This window comes from Eptesicus fuscus, chromosome 13, assembly GCF_027574615.1.
Source record: "Eptesicus fuscus isolate TK198812 chromosome 13, DD_ASM_mEF_20220401, whole genome shotgun sequence".
Lineage (NCBI taxonomy): Eukaryota > Metazoa > Chordata > Mammalia > Chiroptera > Vespertilionidae > Eptesicus > Eptesicus fuscus.
In genome coordinates this window covers 11,044,226-11,060,614 of record NC_072485.1, presented here as the reverse complement: position 1 = coordinate 11,060,614, position 16,389 = coordinate 11,044,226, and the positions used below count along the sequence as shown (strand labels likewise).

General features: G+C 38.4%; 1 protein-coding gene across 1 annotated transcript in view; it reads right to left on the bottom strand.

The window, feature by feature from the left end:
• GRIA4 (glutamate ionotropic receptor AMPA type subunit 4) overlaps positions 1 to 16,389 on the bottom strand; it is a 291,800-nt gene that overhangs the window by 103,179 nt on the left and 172,232 nt on the right. The window contains exon 2 of the mRNA XM_028132009.2: positions 10,747 to 10,931. Coding sequence (XP_027987810.2) covers positions 10,747 to 10,931 — 185 coding nt within the window. The remainder of the gene's footprint in view (positions 1 to 10,746; positions 10,932 to 16,389) is intronic.

Genomic DNA, 16,389 nt, shown 5'->3' with positions numbered 1-16,389 from the left:
TCAAGCATTACTCATTTTAAATGGCATGTTCTTATTTCTCCTCAGTGTTGATCATTTTTACCCACAGTAAAGACTCAACCTAAACCATTTAAAGCATATTTAAGATAAATTCTGTCCATAATTTTTGTGGTAGCACTTCACTGTTTTTGCAACTTCAGCTAGTAACTTTAGGTCATGAGTTTTTAAATTTGCATGTTTGTAGTTATATTCAAAGATGAAATTGTGATTAAGTAAATATATAAGACATTTGCATGCAGAGTTATTCTCTTTTATTGCAGTAGTATGTTTTCTTTGCATTTAAATGTATGTATTATGTCCTACTTCAGACAATTTGGTATGAGAGGCCAGTTTCCTATGAAGTGGCTTCAGAGAGAGAGAGAGGAAATAGATATAAGCAGATATCCTGTCTCAATAAAGGAGTAAAAGCTTTTCTGAGTGAACCCTTCACATTTGTTCAAATGATTAATTCCAAAATCACTTTTAAAAACAAACAAATGAAAGGTCATAACTGACAGAGAAAAGGCGGAAAAAATATACCTCTCCCTAATAAATGGGATTCTCCTATTTGGTGTTGGTATGTAATATTCGCATAACAACTTCACTGGGTAGGTCTTTTGCCCATATTATCACATAAGACAGTAGAAATTTAAAGACTATTATTCATAATGACTGACAGTATTGTTAACTTTATAAAAATAAATTTTTTTTTAAACCCCAGTCAGATCAAACTTCACAAAATTGTAATAAAAATAATAGAGACTATGAATGCCCAAGTATATATCATGATGTTTGGCAAAGTAGCCATTTTTTTTTCAAAGTAGCCATTTAATAAATGCACTTAGTAAATAATATCTCATTATCACTACTTGGATATCCTATATAATAAAAGCCTAATATGCTAAGTGTCCGGTCAGCCATTCTACCAATCAAAGCGTAATATGCTAATTATATGCTAAGGCCACTAAACAGCTCACTATGACTTGCACTGTCCACCAGTAGGCAGTCAACTGGTCGACCAGTTGCTGTGACATGCACTGACCCCCAGGGCAGGCGCTCTGATCTATAGGTTAGCTTGTTGCTAGGGTCCTGCCGATAGGGACTGGAGTCCTCCTGTGGTCCCTCCTCAGCTGGCCAACCTTCCGTGTCCCTCCCTGGTCCCGATCATGCACTGGTGGGGTCCCTTGTCCTGGCCTGCACCCTCTCACAATCCAGGACCCCTCGGGGGATGTCAGAGAGCTGGTTTTGGCCTGATCCCACAGGCCAGGCTGAGGGACCTCACTGGTGCACGAATTTGTGCACTGGGCCTCTAGTCCTATATAATAAAAGCCTAATATGCTAAGTGTCTGGTCAACCGGTCAGCCATTCAACCAATCAAAAGATAATATGCTAATAATATGCTAAGGCTGCTCAACCGCTTGCTATATTGTGCACTGACCACCAGGGGGCAGACTCTTTGGTAAGTTAGCTTCCTGCTGGGGTCCAGCAGATCAGGACTGAGTGAGACAGGCTGGACATGCCCTGGAGCCCTCCCATACTTCCACCCTGGCTGGCCAACCTCCTGCATCTCTCCCCAGCCCCAACTGTGCACCTTTGGGCTCCCTTGGCCTGGCCTGCTCCCTCTTGCAATCTGGGACCCCTCAGGGGATGTCAGAGAGCCAGTTTTCGCCTGATCCCATAGACCAGGCTGAGGGAGCCTACTGGTGCAGGAATTCGTGCACTGGGCCTCTAGTCCTATCTAATAATAGAGTAACATGTAAATTACCATCATTCCGCTACGCCCACGATTGGGCGGCTGGAGGCTGGGGGGCGGGACTCGGGGTGGCCTATCCGGCCATTGAGAGGCATGGATCCGCTGCCACTGAGGGGGGCTACCCTGCTGTTGAGAGGCGCTGAGGGCGGGACTCCTGCCCCCTGTGCCTCTCAACGGCCAGATCCGCGGCTGCTGAGGGGGTTTGCCGCGGACACCCAGCTGCGCTTCTCAATGGCAGGGTAGCCAGGTGTCCGCAGCAGCCCCCCTCAGCGGCCGTTGAGAGGCGCAGGGGGCGGGAGTCCCGCCCCCTGAGCCTCTCAACAGCAGGGTAGCCCCCCTCAGCAGCCGCGGACCATCAAAAGCATGGGAGCTGGGTGCTTGTCTGCTCCGGCACCAGGCCTTTCAGAAGCCTCCGACTTGGCGGAGGCTTCTGAAAGGCCTGGTGCACCAGCGGACAGGCACCCAGCTCCACCGAGAAAAGCGAAAGTGTGTATGGGACCCTACACGTGCATGATTCAATCATGCACTGGGCCTCTAGTCTATGAAACATAAATATAAAGCATAAAGATTAAGAACATATGCTCATTTAGTACACTACTTAGTCACAAGGGTGTCCCCCTTCCAGTCCATTGCATTGTCAACAGAATTACCTTTTTAAAATACAAATTCCATCCTATTTAAAACCTCCAATGACATGTAAATATGATGATGAATTTAAAACTCCCAGGTAAAGCCTATGAGCCCTTCATAACCTGTCTGTCATCTGCCTCCTCCTCCCCCCACGCTGGTTGTTCCAGTCCTGCACACGAGGCTTCCTCCCAGAGCTCTTCTCTGAACACGCCTTGAGTGCGCTCTCCCAGCTTTTCTTCCCGGAATGCTGACTCAGCTTTCAATGATTTGCTTTCATCTTTAGTACACCTCGCCACATGGTGCTGTATTGTTTGTTTGTGTTCCTCTGTTTTCCTTTACACTTGAAATTCCTTCAAGGGATACATTGAAGTCAATTTAACTTTACATATGGTGCTTGAAAATTAGTAGATAGTGAGTAAATGTTTGTTGAATAAATGAGTAAATGGATGAGTGTTGTGTAAGAAAGGGAAGAGCACCCAGCAGCACTTGACGGTTCAGGGGGTAAGCCCTCCATCATCTGTGAAGCTTCCTTACCCAGAATCTCGCCCTCCAAAGATGATTGGAAATTCAGGTTTTCTAGAGTTTGTTGTATAGGCTGTAAAAAGCACAAGAGTTTTATTTCCATATATTAAAGCAACAATGAGTGAGATACAATGGGAACAAATCGGGCACTCAAATAAATTACTACGGCAAAGAAATCACATGAGCAATTTGATTTAGTGGGCAGAGACAAGAAAATTTGTTCCTCTTGTGTTACCTGAAAAATTTTTGCATTATTATATCATTCTATTATACTAGAATATTTGACTTTAAAGTTTATAGTATAACAATCAGCAAAAATAAACACAAAACTAATTCTAAAAATAAAATTCATATATATGTATATGCTCCAATATATATTTTCAATATATGCTCTGTGGTCTTAAAGGAAGGACACAGGGCACAGGTCAAGTACAGAGACGATTTCAGCCTGGACTTTGGAAGACTCTAACAATCATGTGTTAAATATGACCCTTCAAATAGAAAGTAAACTTCCTATGTACAAATTATGTAAAACTTATTCCCCCCTCACTTTTTTTTTTTTTTTTTTGGTAAAAATGACACCACTTTAATTTCTTCAATCTGATCTTAAACTTGGCAACAGTTTTATAGGAGCTCAGAGAAAATCTAGACAATTGGCAGGGAAGTCCTGTACATTTATGTGGTTAATCTCAAGGAGAGGATTAGGAATGAATTTGTTCCATTATCTTTCTAAAAAGATACGTCACTTCATTTACTAACAGGTAGTACACTCAATTACTAAACTGTTTAATGTAAATTCCCTAGAATTTATAAAGTGTAGTTATATTTATAATGCCTACAAGACTCAGAAGAGTATCCTCAAAGGCATTGTTGGATGTTTTGCTTCCATTTTATTAATCTCGCTGCCTTTTAAACATTTAAAAAGCAGCTGTAAAATTCTACTGAAGTAAATTATGAAGTTATCCTCTTGATTTCTACTTAATGAGGACTATTATTTATCTATCCCTAAACCATAGTAGATAAGTCTGTGCAGCTGATTTTTATTTAAAGCTAGAAAAACTAATTTATTGTATATATCTAAAATTATCAAGCAGATTTTCCTTTATCTTTTTAAAAGAAGCTGAGCTTTTGAATGTTCGAGTCAATAACAAAATGACAACTATTCTAATAAGTGTTCTTGTAGCATCGATTAAAACAAATTTAGTTGAACAGAAATCCTATAATTCACAATTCTAAGGTAAAAGTACTTGCGTTCAACAACCATATTTTTCTTCTTAAAAATTTATATTTTGCTTTCTTCACTTTTCCTTTTATTTTAGCATTTTTACTCTATAAGAAAACAAGGAACAGCTGTAACCATGGTAATAGTTGCTAAGAGACAATCAGAGAAGCCTTTATAACGCCCACTAATTCCATTTGCACCAGCCTGACCACTGTCTGTAAAGGTGTTTCTGTTTTCTGTGAAAACAACACACCCAGTGCATAATGCGATTTGCACATTTAAATCAGTTCAACTAAAAAAGTAAGACTAAAGAAGTAAAATCCCCCTTTTTAAACATAGCCTCATGTCTTTTAAGTTTCTCCTCACTTTGTTGCAGCTCCTGCCCTAGCCAAGCTCCTAGGCAGGAGTTGCTTTATAGTGATGCAATAGCAGCGAGCGCTGCCAGCACTGCAGTGCGGGAAATTGCTCATGTGATTTCTTTGCCGTAGTAATTTATTTGAGTGCCCGATTTGTTCCCATTGTATCTCACTCATTGTTGCTTTAGTATATGGAAATAAAACTCTTGTGCTTTTTACAGCCTATACAACAAACTCTAGAAAACCTGAATTTCCAATCATCTTTGGAGGGCGAGATTCTGGATAAGGAAGCTTCACAGATGCTGGAGGGCTTACCCCCTGAACCGTCAAGTGCTGCTGGGTGCTCTTCCCTTAAACACATAAAAGCTTTGTAACTCCTGCCTGCGTCTTCATGGGAAGCTCATTCAGACTTCCATTTATTCCACAATTATTTTTTGGTCCCCTTTCATATCCCTGGGAATATATTGGTAAATGATAAACATAGACCCCGCTTTGATGGAGATAAGATTTCAACAGCAAAGGCAGAGCACTGAACGAATGCAATACAATCAGTCCTTATTCCTGCTACCTCCAATCTTCACAGCCTCACCTTTGCCCTCCACCCAATTTTTACCCCACAGAACTCATCTCCTGGACTTTCTTAGACTACCTGGACTTTGCAGTTTCTGTCTAGAACACCCTTACCCTTTTTCCATTCCTGGGAAAATACAGTGCATTTTCCATTGAATGTCTTTTTTCCCCCCCCAGGATGCATTTCTGACTGTTGTGATTATACTTATCACTGCATCTTCTGGATTTCTTTTTTTTTTTTTAAATATATTTTATTGATTTTTTACAGAGAGGAAGGGAGAGGGATAGAGAGCTAGAAACATCAATGAGAGAGAATCATCGACCAGCTGCCTCCTGCACACCCCCTACCAGGGATGTGCCCACAGCCAATGTACATGCCCTTGACCGGAATCGAACCTGGGACCTTTCAGTCCGCAGACCGACGCTCTATCTATTGAGCCAAACCGGTTTCGGCCTTCTGGATTTCTGATACATTTGGTACTAATTCTGTTTCTGGACCCATCACATAGTAATTATTTATATTTGTGAGTTCCTGGTATAGGGACCATGCTTTGCTCATCTTGCTACAGCCTGCAGTGCCTGGAATGGAGTCTGGTACATAGATAGACGTTACATGAATAAATAAATAAATAAGGAGTCAAGTGCAGAGCTGTCCTGTCTCCTGCTGTTGGCTCATTCCTACTATCAGAATGTATGTTGCTTAATCCTGCTGTAATTGATACAAATAACTGAAGCTATTATCTCCAATGATCATGTCTCTTCTATAACGACTACATAAACTGAAACTAGCTTTTCTCTTGGTGTTCCTTTTTGTCACTTACCTCTCTTTTTCTTTTTTAAAGTTTTTAAAAAAATTTATTTCAGAGAGAAGAAGGGGGAGGGAGAGAGAGGTGGAAATACCAATGATGAGAGAGAATAATTGATCAGCTGCCTCCGGCATGTCCCCTACGGGGGATCGAGCCTGAAACCTGGGCATGTGCCCTGACAGGGAATCAAACTGAGACCTCTTGGTTCACAGGTCGATGCTCAACCACTAAGCCATACTGGCCAGGCTTTCTCCATTCTTTTGATAAACAGCTATTTCATGCTTTAAGGTCACTTCTTGCCATCTTCACCTCATATCTGCTTTGTTTATTCAGTTAGGTTCCTTAGAAACTTCTATGCTATGTCCCAGGGCCCATATAGTTCCGATTCTCTATCTACTGCCTTTAATAGCATCATCTATCCAACAAGAAGTGGCACTCAGAGCAAAATCCTTTCAGCAATATGAAATTGTTGATCACTTTCTATGCACTGTATTTCCAAAGGAGAGGATACCTTTATTTTAGTAGTATTTTGGCAAATGCTCTTTGCTTAACCCACAGTTAACTAGATAAGAGTTACTAAGCAGAACAGAAAATGTATCCGTTTTGCTCATCATTTTATCTTCAGCAGAGCACAGTGCCTGACACAAAGTGAGAGCTCCATAAGTATTTGTAGAATGATTGAATATACATACAATGTCACTTGACTGAGGTTTTATTTTTGCTCCTCTTCAGCACAATACCCCATGGGTAAAATTATACATTGCTTCAGGATCACACACAATCATTAGGAAGTCTTCATTGCAAATAACATTATTATAGAGTGAGCAAGACTCTCAGTCCAGTGCTCCTTATTTAAAATAAGAAAGGAGAAGAGCCATGGGTGGGTGGCTCAGTTGGTTGAGCATTGTCCCATGGAGCAAAATCTTGCAGGTTTGATTTCTGGTCAGGGCACATGCCCAGGTTGTGGGCTTCATTCCCCCTAAGGGTGTGCAGGAGGCAGCTGATGGATGCTTCTCTCTCACATTGATATTTCTCACCATCCCCCTTCCTTTCTATCTCTCTAAGATCAATAAAAACATAAAAGTGTATTATAAAAAAGGAAAGAAGAATCGTGTGTTAACTGATTCACTTACTTTAAAAATAAACAAAGATTTATTTATCTCTCAAAAAGTGAAAACACTTATCTTTTTTTTTGAAAAATCATAATTTTCAGGCTACAAGTGAATTGATAAAAGAATGAATTAGAAGAGTACAAGCCATCCCATTACCATTGTGACAACAGCATGTTTCAGAGCATGAGTTGGATGTTCACGAGAGAAACATTCCTTTGACAAACAGGAACATAGAAATCTAGTTGTAGGTCCTTAGGTTTTTCTCATGATGGAGTAAATTTGTGAGCAACCGTTAACTTTAAGTGCTATTTTGTTTAAATAATCTTTGATGTCAGATGCTAGAAAGATAAGGATCAAGTTTTTGTTGCTGTTTTGCTATTGGATTAAACTTGTGAATCAAAATCTGTTTCTTCAGTGTTTAATTGATAAGTTGTTAGAGTACCCTGGGATTCTTTTCAAGTAATCAGGTTCAAGATGAAAAATTAATAGATATCTGTAAAAATAAATAATGTTTGAAAGGCTCCAGCTATAAGCCATTTATTTTGATATGAAAACAATTCATTTGCTTCCAGTTAAATTTAGCTATTATGAGCTATTCTATAAAGTAATTGACATATTGTTAGAGCAAGAAAATGGGCTGAAATGAATAATGCCATTGTCCAACTGATTATACTAATTTAAGTAAAATTTGAGATTCTTTCTATCAATAATTGATAAAAAAATTCAACGAATGTTAAAAATATTTTTAGTTATAAGTTTCTTTTCAATGTTCTTCTGTAGATGAGTGGACCAAATTGCCCATTAGATTTCAAGAGCCAAAAATGAAATTTGTTTTATTGAAGACCATGCAAACAAAATGACAAAAATATAACATAGTTTTCTTATGTTTCTATTGTTTTAAATAACTCAGTGAGGGATATTTACATAATTTTTCCATTTTTTTCCCTATGGTGTAATTTAAGGTAGAAAAATCAATATGCTTTAAGCTATAATTTCAAATAATTGTTTTGAAGCTCATGTTTTGAAATGTTTGAATGAGAATATGGTTAACTGCTATTTTAAAAAGCAATCCTATATAATATCCAGTGATTCTCAACCTTTCTAATGCCGCAACCCTTTAATACAGTTCCTCATGTTGTGGTGACCCCCAACCATAAAATTATTTTCGTTGCTACTTCATAACTGTAATTTTGCTACTGTTATGAGTCATAATATAAATATCTGTGTTTTCCGATGGTCTTAGGCAACCCTGCTAGCGGTTCACAACCTGTGGGGGTCGCGACCCACAGGTTGAGAACCGCTGCTGTAGAGCCTAAGACCATATATACACACACACAGTAAAAATCATTTTCAGAATCAGAAATAAGCTTTTCTTACAGAGAAATTTTATAGGACAATTAAGAATACATTATATTCTTACAATATCCTAGTCTTTGCTATAATTGATGAGAGTTATACCTGAGAGGCATTTTAAAGGGACAAAGGTCTATTACTAGCCTCATTATCACTATGCTGTCACGATAGAACAGAAGCCTTTTATCATTCAGCAAGAAAAATAGAAATGGAAAAGGTAGACATTCAAGGTTTCTAAGGTCTGGGGTTGTAATGTACAGCATGGTGACTATTATTAACAACACTGTATTATAGCCACTGTATTAAAGTTGTTAAGAAAATGGATTGTAAATGTCCTCAGCCACCCAAAGAAATGATAATTATGTGAAGTAATGGACTTTTAACTAATCCTACTGTGGTAATCATTTCACAATATATTATTAGGGTATCTCATTATCATATTGTACATCTTAAACTGACACAATGTTATACATAATTTATATCTCAATAAGGTTGGGAAAAAGAAAAAAAAATTTCTTTGAAATGACAAGAAAAATTAAGATGTCCAGTTCCCTTAGCAAGAGCTTATTTAAGGCTTATTCAAAGAGTTAATCCAAATCACCCGGGTGTGCCGATTTTCTTCTGAGAAACCAGCTACGCCTCTGAAATGGGTCAGTGTGCTTTAGCCACTCAACTGCCTTCTCCAAACACAGCCTTTGAAGCACAGGTGCTACGTGGAGGGTCTTTCTGAGCCTCACTCAGGCTCCGACAGGAACTTGGCAACCAGCAGGTCTTAGAATGGACTGCTCTCTGGGATTCATGAGGAGTTATTTACAAAGCCTCAGTTGTTCAGGTCAAACAACCCAAACTCTCAACCCGGACGGGAGTGGGAGAGAGGAAGAATGGAACTTTGAGCTGAAGTAAGAAAGAATGTTTTTCCTTGGTTTCCATAAATAGACATTAAAATTTTCATATACCCTGAATAACGACCATCTTAATAATTTTGGGCTCTTTTAGGAATAAACCTGGATAAGGGACAGGTTTGTAATGAATTATTTCCCAATATAATATAAACATATTTCTTCTATCAAGTGTTTTTTTTCCTTCTATAAAGAATGACAGAAGGTGAATACTCTGTCATTTCCTCTACAGTATGCTCTGGTTTTACTAGACCTTTAAAAGAAATACCACATTTTAAAAAATTTTTAACTTTTACAAACTCTAATATAGTTGAGGAAGGAAATTTAAGGCAGCTGGTTTAATGCCCTCTTATAATGAGGAATCTCTGAAACACATGTAGGTTTTGAATAGTTGCATATTTAAGTTATTATTAGAAATAAACTTTTCAGTTGGTAAATTTACTACCACAAATAAAATCATATAATTATGTAGATAAAGTATATATAGCAAACTAACCAAAAAAACATACTGCAATATTGTCTAGACTCTAGCCAACTCAATTATTGTAGATGAATATAGGCAAACATTTCTGAGACCACTAGATGGCATTCATTCACTGTAATTTTGGCCAAATAAGTCCTTTCAAAGCTTCATCATGATATGCAGGTTAGAGGGAACGCAAATGTTATCCATTATTTGGCAATATTTTCCTATCATTTAACACAATGACAAAGCTCTATTTTATAGTTTCCTTCAAATCAAATGAACAACTATTTATTGAAAGCTTTGTTCCAGGATTCTTCCTTCATGCGGAGAGTTGAAAACCACCTTTCTTGTGGTGGTAATGTATTTACTTAACACATCTAGAAGAAATTATGCTGTGCACCGCATGCCACTTAATTTTGCTTTGTTTCATTGCTTTACTAATTCATGTTGTTATTTCTCAGGTAACGATTCCTCTAAAGGTTAGAAAAAGCACACAGTCACAAATATTACAATTTTCAAATATTCAAATATTTTAGATGGAATGGCATTATTCTTCAAAATTAGGTGGGTGGGTGGGGAGAGATGAACCAAAAGTTTATATGCAGGTATGCATAACCCATATAACCCATGGGCACATGGTGAATGCCTGGGTGAGGGGAGGGTGCAAGTTGGAGGGGTTAATGGGGTAGGGGGGGGAGGGACATCTGTATTCAACAATAAAGATAAATTTTTAAAATATACAGATATAGAAGAAAAAATTAATGTTTATGAAAATAGAAGGTCAAGAAATCTTGAGGGTTCACAAAAGGCTCTTTCTATTGTACAGCTTAAAAATGTCTGAGAAATAGTACTCCTTCCTGCTTTGAGACCTAAACCAAAATGGCCTTTGCGATAGCAGATTATTATTTAATCTTGGAGATAAACCATAGAATGAAAACTTCCTGACTCCACACTTCAAACTAAACGGTTGGGAGGAGATATTGATGGGGACAAGTACACCAAAGGTCAGCGTTTTTAGTAGAAGAACTAGGTTAATAATAGTATAAAATCCAGGACTTACCTGTTCTAATATGTTTTGAAGCCTCTCTATCTCACAATCTATGACAAATTTCTTCTCTTGTCTTCTATCCAGTTCTTCTAGAAGTTGTCTATAGCTGACATCATTAAAATTTTCCACACATATAGCGCTGACATGCCAACCATTTTGTCCTGCTTTTTCCATAATAGCTTGAAGTATTGAATATCCTAGTGGGGAAAAAATCCAAATGGTTACTAAAAGCATCCTTTACTTCCTTTTAATTATGTATGCAGGCACATATTTTTATGTTCCAAAATATACAGTGGATGCTTATAAAGTTAAAAAACATGAGTGGTTATTTTCAAGTCATTTTTTTGATTTGGGACAACAAGATCCTTTAAAATATTTCTTGAATAAAACAGGAAAAAGCAACATCCTTCTTTGAGTAAACTCTCAAAAATTTTCTACTGAAGAATATTACATTGCTCTAGACATATATATATATATAAAAGCCTAAGTGACCAAACAACTGAATAACTGGTAGACCTGTCACTATGACACACACTGACCACCAGGGGGCAGACGCTCAACACAGGAGCTACCCCCTGGTGGTCAGTGTGCTCCCACAGCCAACCTCCCATGGCTAGCCAACCTCCTGCAGTCCCTCCTCCCCGGCCAGCCGGCCCCGATTAACCCCGATCACCAGCCAGGCTGAGGAACCCCACCTGTGCACGAATTCGTGCACTGGGCCTCTAGTATTTTTAATAAGATAAACCAAAAACCAAATACGGTACCACCTGTAATCAATAATAATTTCATAGATGCTTTTTGGTAATTTTACACAATAGATAGAATTAATTTTGAACCTATGTTTTGACTCTCCCTTTGAGCAAGGCAGCAATAGCATTTTTTAGTTCAACTACACAACAGAAGATGTGAAAGGAACAATGTTACCATCGACAGTAAGATGGAGCGCCTGGGAGTCTCCCCCATTGGCCTAATGGCCACAGGGGTCGGTTCTTACACCAAGTGTGCAAAAAGCTAGAAAGATGAATGGACAGGGCCCCAGCGCAGGAAAGCTAGCAGACAATTGGGTAGATAAAAAGCCCTCCCCTCCCTATCTCTATAAGAACAGTGGGCTTGAACAGGAAGGGGGGATGATCTTTGAGGTGAAAGCCCACTGTTCTCCAGGTTGCTACCTTGAATAAACCTCTTTCTTTTTTCACCAGCACCTGCTTGATTAGTTTGGCTTTCCTTGTGGCAGGCAGCCGAACCTGCCTTTTTGGTTATGACAATGCAACAATATTTATGGAGGACCCATTATTGTAAATGGGGAAGGCATTATTTAACTCTTCTTGTAGCGTGGGAATAATGTTGAATGGGGATGAATTGAATGACCCATTGCGTGAGAGACTTCACTGTGTACTCAAATTCATAGTCTAATACAGGAGATAGGCATTCAAATTCACACATGTAAATTAGTTTAAAAACCATAATGATAACTGCCCTCAAGATAAAAGTTTGGCCCAAGGAAAAGTTTGGTTAAATCTGTCTGGATGGGACACGGAAAAATGCCATGAAATAGAAACAACTTGAGTTGGGTCTTGAAGGTTGAGAGGTACGTCCAAGATTGCTGAGGAGGAGACAGGCTTCCAGAGAGGACTGGGTAGTCTCTACCCTGTACTTGGTCCAGATTTTCTGCATGTGCAAGGGAAGTCACTGGTCTTAGTATCTGGGTCAAGGACAAAGCGGCAAACTTATGAATCCAGCACTTAGAGTACTTCTTCATGCCAACGTTGTCTTGACCTTTCACTTTTTACAGCTTTCAGTTATAAAATGAAATGTGAGAGAAAGGGGAAAGATACTTGGGATCTATGAATAGCCCTTAAACAAGGGTTGGTTAGGATCAGAGCCTCTTAGCGAGTTATTTCCCCCGCTGTGGCTTAGCATAAAAAAATATGCTAGTCCTCTTTAAGAAGGTGCCCTAGTCGGTGGCTTAGTGGTTAGAGCATCAGCCCCTGCACTGAAGGGTCATGGGTTCAATTCCTGGTCAAGGGCACCTACCAGAGTTTTGGGTTCAACACCTGAGTCAGCTAGTGTGCAGGAAGCAACCAATCTATGTGTCTCTTTCACATTGATGTTTCTTTTCTCTCTCCTCCACCCTCCCTTCCACTCTCTCTAAATATATCCTCGGAAGATTAGCAAAAAAAGGTTTAACACTTATTCGAGCTCATTCTATGGCAGCGGCCTATTGTCTCTCCCTGCTCTGGTCCCTGGAGTTGGAATGGAGAGCTGGATGGATGAAAAGCGGGGACTTAAAATGAGTATACAGCATGTGTAAGATAAGAGCACACTTATCAGTTTTCATTGGTATGTGTGTCTCAGATTCAAAGATTTTGATTTTTAGGTATGTGTTCTACACGTCAGAGTTTCAAACATTAAGAATGTTCAACAAGAAACTTTAATATCAACAGATGGAACTGATGATGAGATCATATTTGAAATATAAATTACCTGATATCCTGCCAAATGAAATATTGTGGCAGTCAGGATTCATTTTTATCTAAATGAAAAAAAATTCCCCAAAGAGGACATGTTAATTACTATATATTGCTCCATTTAGTCTTTCCTTTTGTAATGTATGCCTGTAATTATTTTTTCAAATCTTACCTAGATTATCCCCACTTCCCCTCCCCAAACCCAGTACTCTTTCCCTTGTTTTCTATTTGACGCACAGGTAACATGGTGATCAGAGTCCTATCTTAATGTATATGCTCATGCCTCATTTATTCTGTTACTGGGACTTCTTCCCCTTATTATAGTGAGGCAATGTTCATTTTATTCATTTTTGACACCTACGAACATGTGGGTTTTTTTTACAATACCAATTGACATCATGCTATTTTTTTCCTCCCTTTACTTATTGTCATACCAAAATTATTTAAAGACTTTTTGCTTGTTTGATAATTTTTGCATGTTGTAAAAATGATAAAAATTGGCCACACATGTCAAAGGAGTCTTCCTGCTCCCTGGGATCAAATCACAGATTGGCAGTTTTTTGGTTAGTGCTTTTTTTTTTTTTTTGCATCATGTGGTTGTTATCAGGCTTTATGTCAGTATTAGGCATCCAGGTTGTTATTTTCCTGCCTACAGAACTTTTACATGAATAAAACAAAAATAAATTCAACATTTTGTTATCTGATTTTTCAGATTTATAAATAACACTAGACCTGAAATAAGACAAAACTCTAGGATACAATCTTTGTTAAATGGCAAAGAAAGTTGGTTGTCTAAAAAGAACCATTAATCTCAATCAGAAATAAATGGCATCTTTTCAATATAGTGCAAAAGACTAATAATTATAGTTTCAGAGCCTGGTTGTAAACTTGAATTCTTTAGTAAGCTGTGTTTGATTTTAATGTTTTATTTTTTCATTGCTACTCAGATGTGTGTCTTATTTATTTGCTAAGATAGTTGGGAATACTAAATTGCAGCAAATACTGCTATTGACTCTATGATTATGTAAGTTACCTGTTATATAAACTAGAAAATCACAAGTCAAATCGTACTAATTCTACATCTGACTATGATTTGTAGCTTCTAGTTACTAGACAATCTGTTATGCAATATTGTTGGCCAGAAAATGAATACTGTAGTTTTAGATGAATATCATTACACTAATGGGAAATTCACTACTGTAAAGGATCTTTCAAGTCTTCTTAAAAAAAAAAAACTGTCTAACATTTTAATCAATATAACTTATTGAAAACCTACTACATCCAAGATTCTTTAAGATAGGTCAAGATGTGATTTTCATTCTACAAAGAATCAACTGTCTAGTAAAACTGATACTTAGGTAACTATTATACAAATTATATAGTATTATATAAATAACTTCAAAACCAAAATAATTTGAATATAATAGTAGTGAGGGGATACTGTGCACAAATCACATTATTAGATTAGTAATTCAGGGCTTTTTCACAGTTATTGAAGAGCACTATCAATTACACCTACAAATATTTTTAAATGTTATCTCATGCAGTTATATTATCAATTATGTTAAATAGAATCATAGTGATATAAGCAATCTTGAGCTACTGCAGCCTTACACATCAACACTTTTATATCATCTATGGATAATGACCTATTTTGGATGAGTAATACCATCCAGAGATATGACTGCTAGCAACACAAACTGAGCTTATTTATTTGATGTTCTCTTTTGCAAGTTATTTGATTCAACCATCTGTACACAGAGGGTCAGGAAGAGAATCAGGAGAAATTTATGTCAGGGTTAATTTAAAAAATAGGAAGTTAACCATCTGATATAAAGAAACTTCATTTAGCTAATAACAGAAGTGTTCATAATGCTTTTTAATTAGGTCATTGGTGCACTCAGTAGGAGCAGCATCAATGGAATGCTGGGTATTTCAGTCATATTTCGTGAGAGTGAGAGATTGAGGAGAAAATGAGAAATGAGAAGGTAGAAATTATCAAGAGAAATCATCAGGGTAATGTAGTAATGAGATGAGGGGTATACTGTTGTCATGAATATGGATAGAGCAACATCTAGGTCATGGGCGATGGTTTGGGAATGAGAGAGCTGGGTAAGTCCCATGAGGAGTTGCAAAGCTTGAAAAGAAGTAACAAAGGGAGGTAGCAACAGTGTGTACTTCCTCAAATTAAAGCCTCTCTCATTAATCTTGTAAATTGCTATGCGGGTCCCCATTACTGCACCATTGATTTCTCTGGTCTGGCACAATTACCAGCATTTGAAAAGAAAGGTGTGTGTGTCTGGAAGTTGATTTCATGTTGTGCACAGCCTCAGTCACAGAGAGGAGCAGGAGCCTGCCATCCTTCCGGCCCTGAATGCCACCGTCCTGGAGCTGCAGAGCGGCTTCGGTCACCTTTTAGTTTGTTTCCAACGCACTTGGGTCCTGAAACCTGTCCAAGGCTGCAGCCCGGACCCAGCGGGCTCTGCACGCAGACAGAGTGACTGACGTTGCAGCTTGGTTACAATTGTCTGCAGCTGCGACTCTAGCATTTATTTATGCTGCAGTTCCATCAGTGAAAATGAGCAAAGATCTTCCAACTTATTCTGCTTGAAGCCATACATTTACCCCTAAGATAAGATGGAATGTCTTTAGTGTTCCCTTTTCTACAAATAACTAAGAGTAAAAATAGAAAACCCATCCTTAAAGGTTGTCCTTCTGGGTCCTAAGGCCTTTTACATTTCCTGACAATGACACTGAGTGTCACCTGATTCCTACGTTGTAGTGTCCATATGCAATTCACCTGGCATCGTCTAGGGGCATTTGATACTGCAAATCTTGCAACTTTCCTGTAAGTTGCAAGGCAATCTAACCCTTATTACTACAGGCAGATAGCAGGCAGTTTCAACGATTTGCCACAGGTTCAAGGCACTGCACGGCGCCTCTCAGGGATGCCCGGACACTATTTTTACTTATTTCTCTTGGGCTTTTCTAGAACTGGGCCACTGGAGAATTTTATTTCAGTACAAAGAAAAGATGAGCCCATTAAGTCATATAGTCACTTGTTCACATAGCAACTAACTTGATGTTTTTAGACAGAAACTCTGTGGCACTTCCTTGCAGGAAGGCTTCAATGTCTTTCTACTATTTTATGAAACATACTCAGATGTGGTCACACTGGTCCCCTACC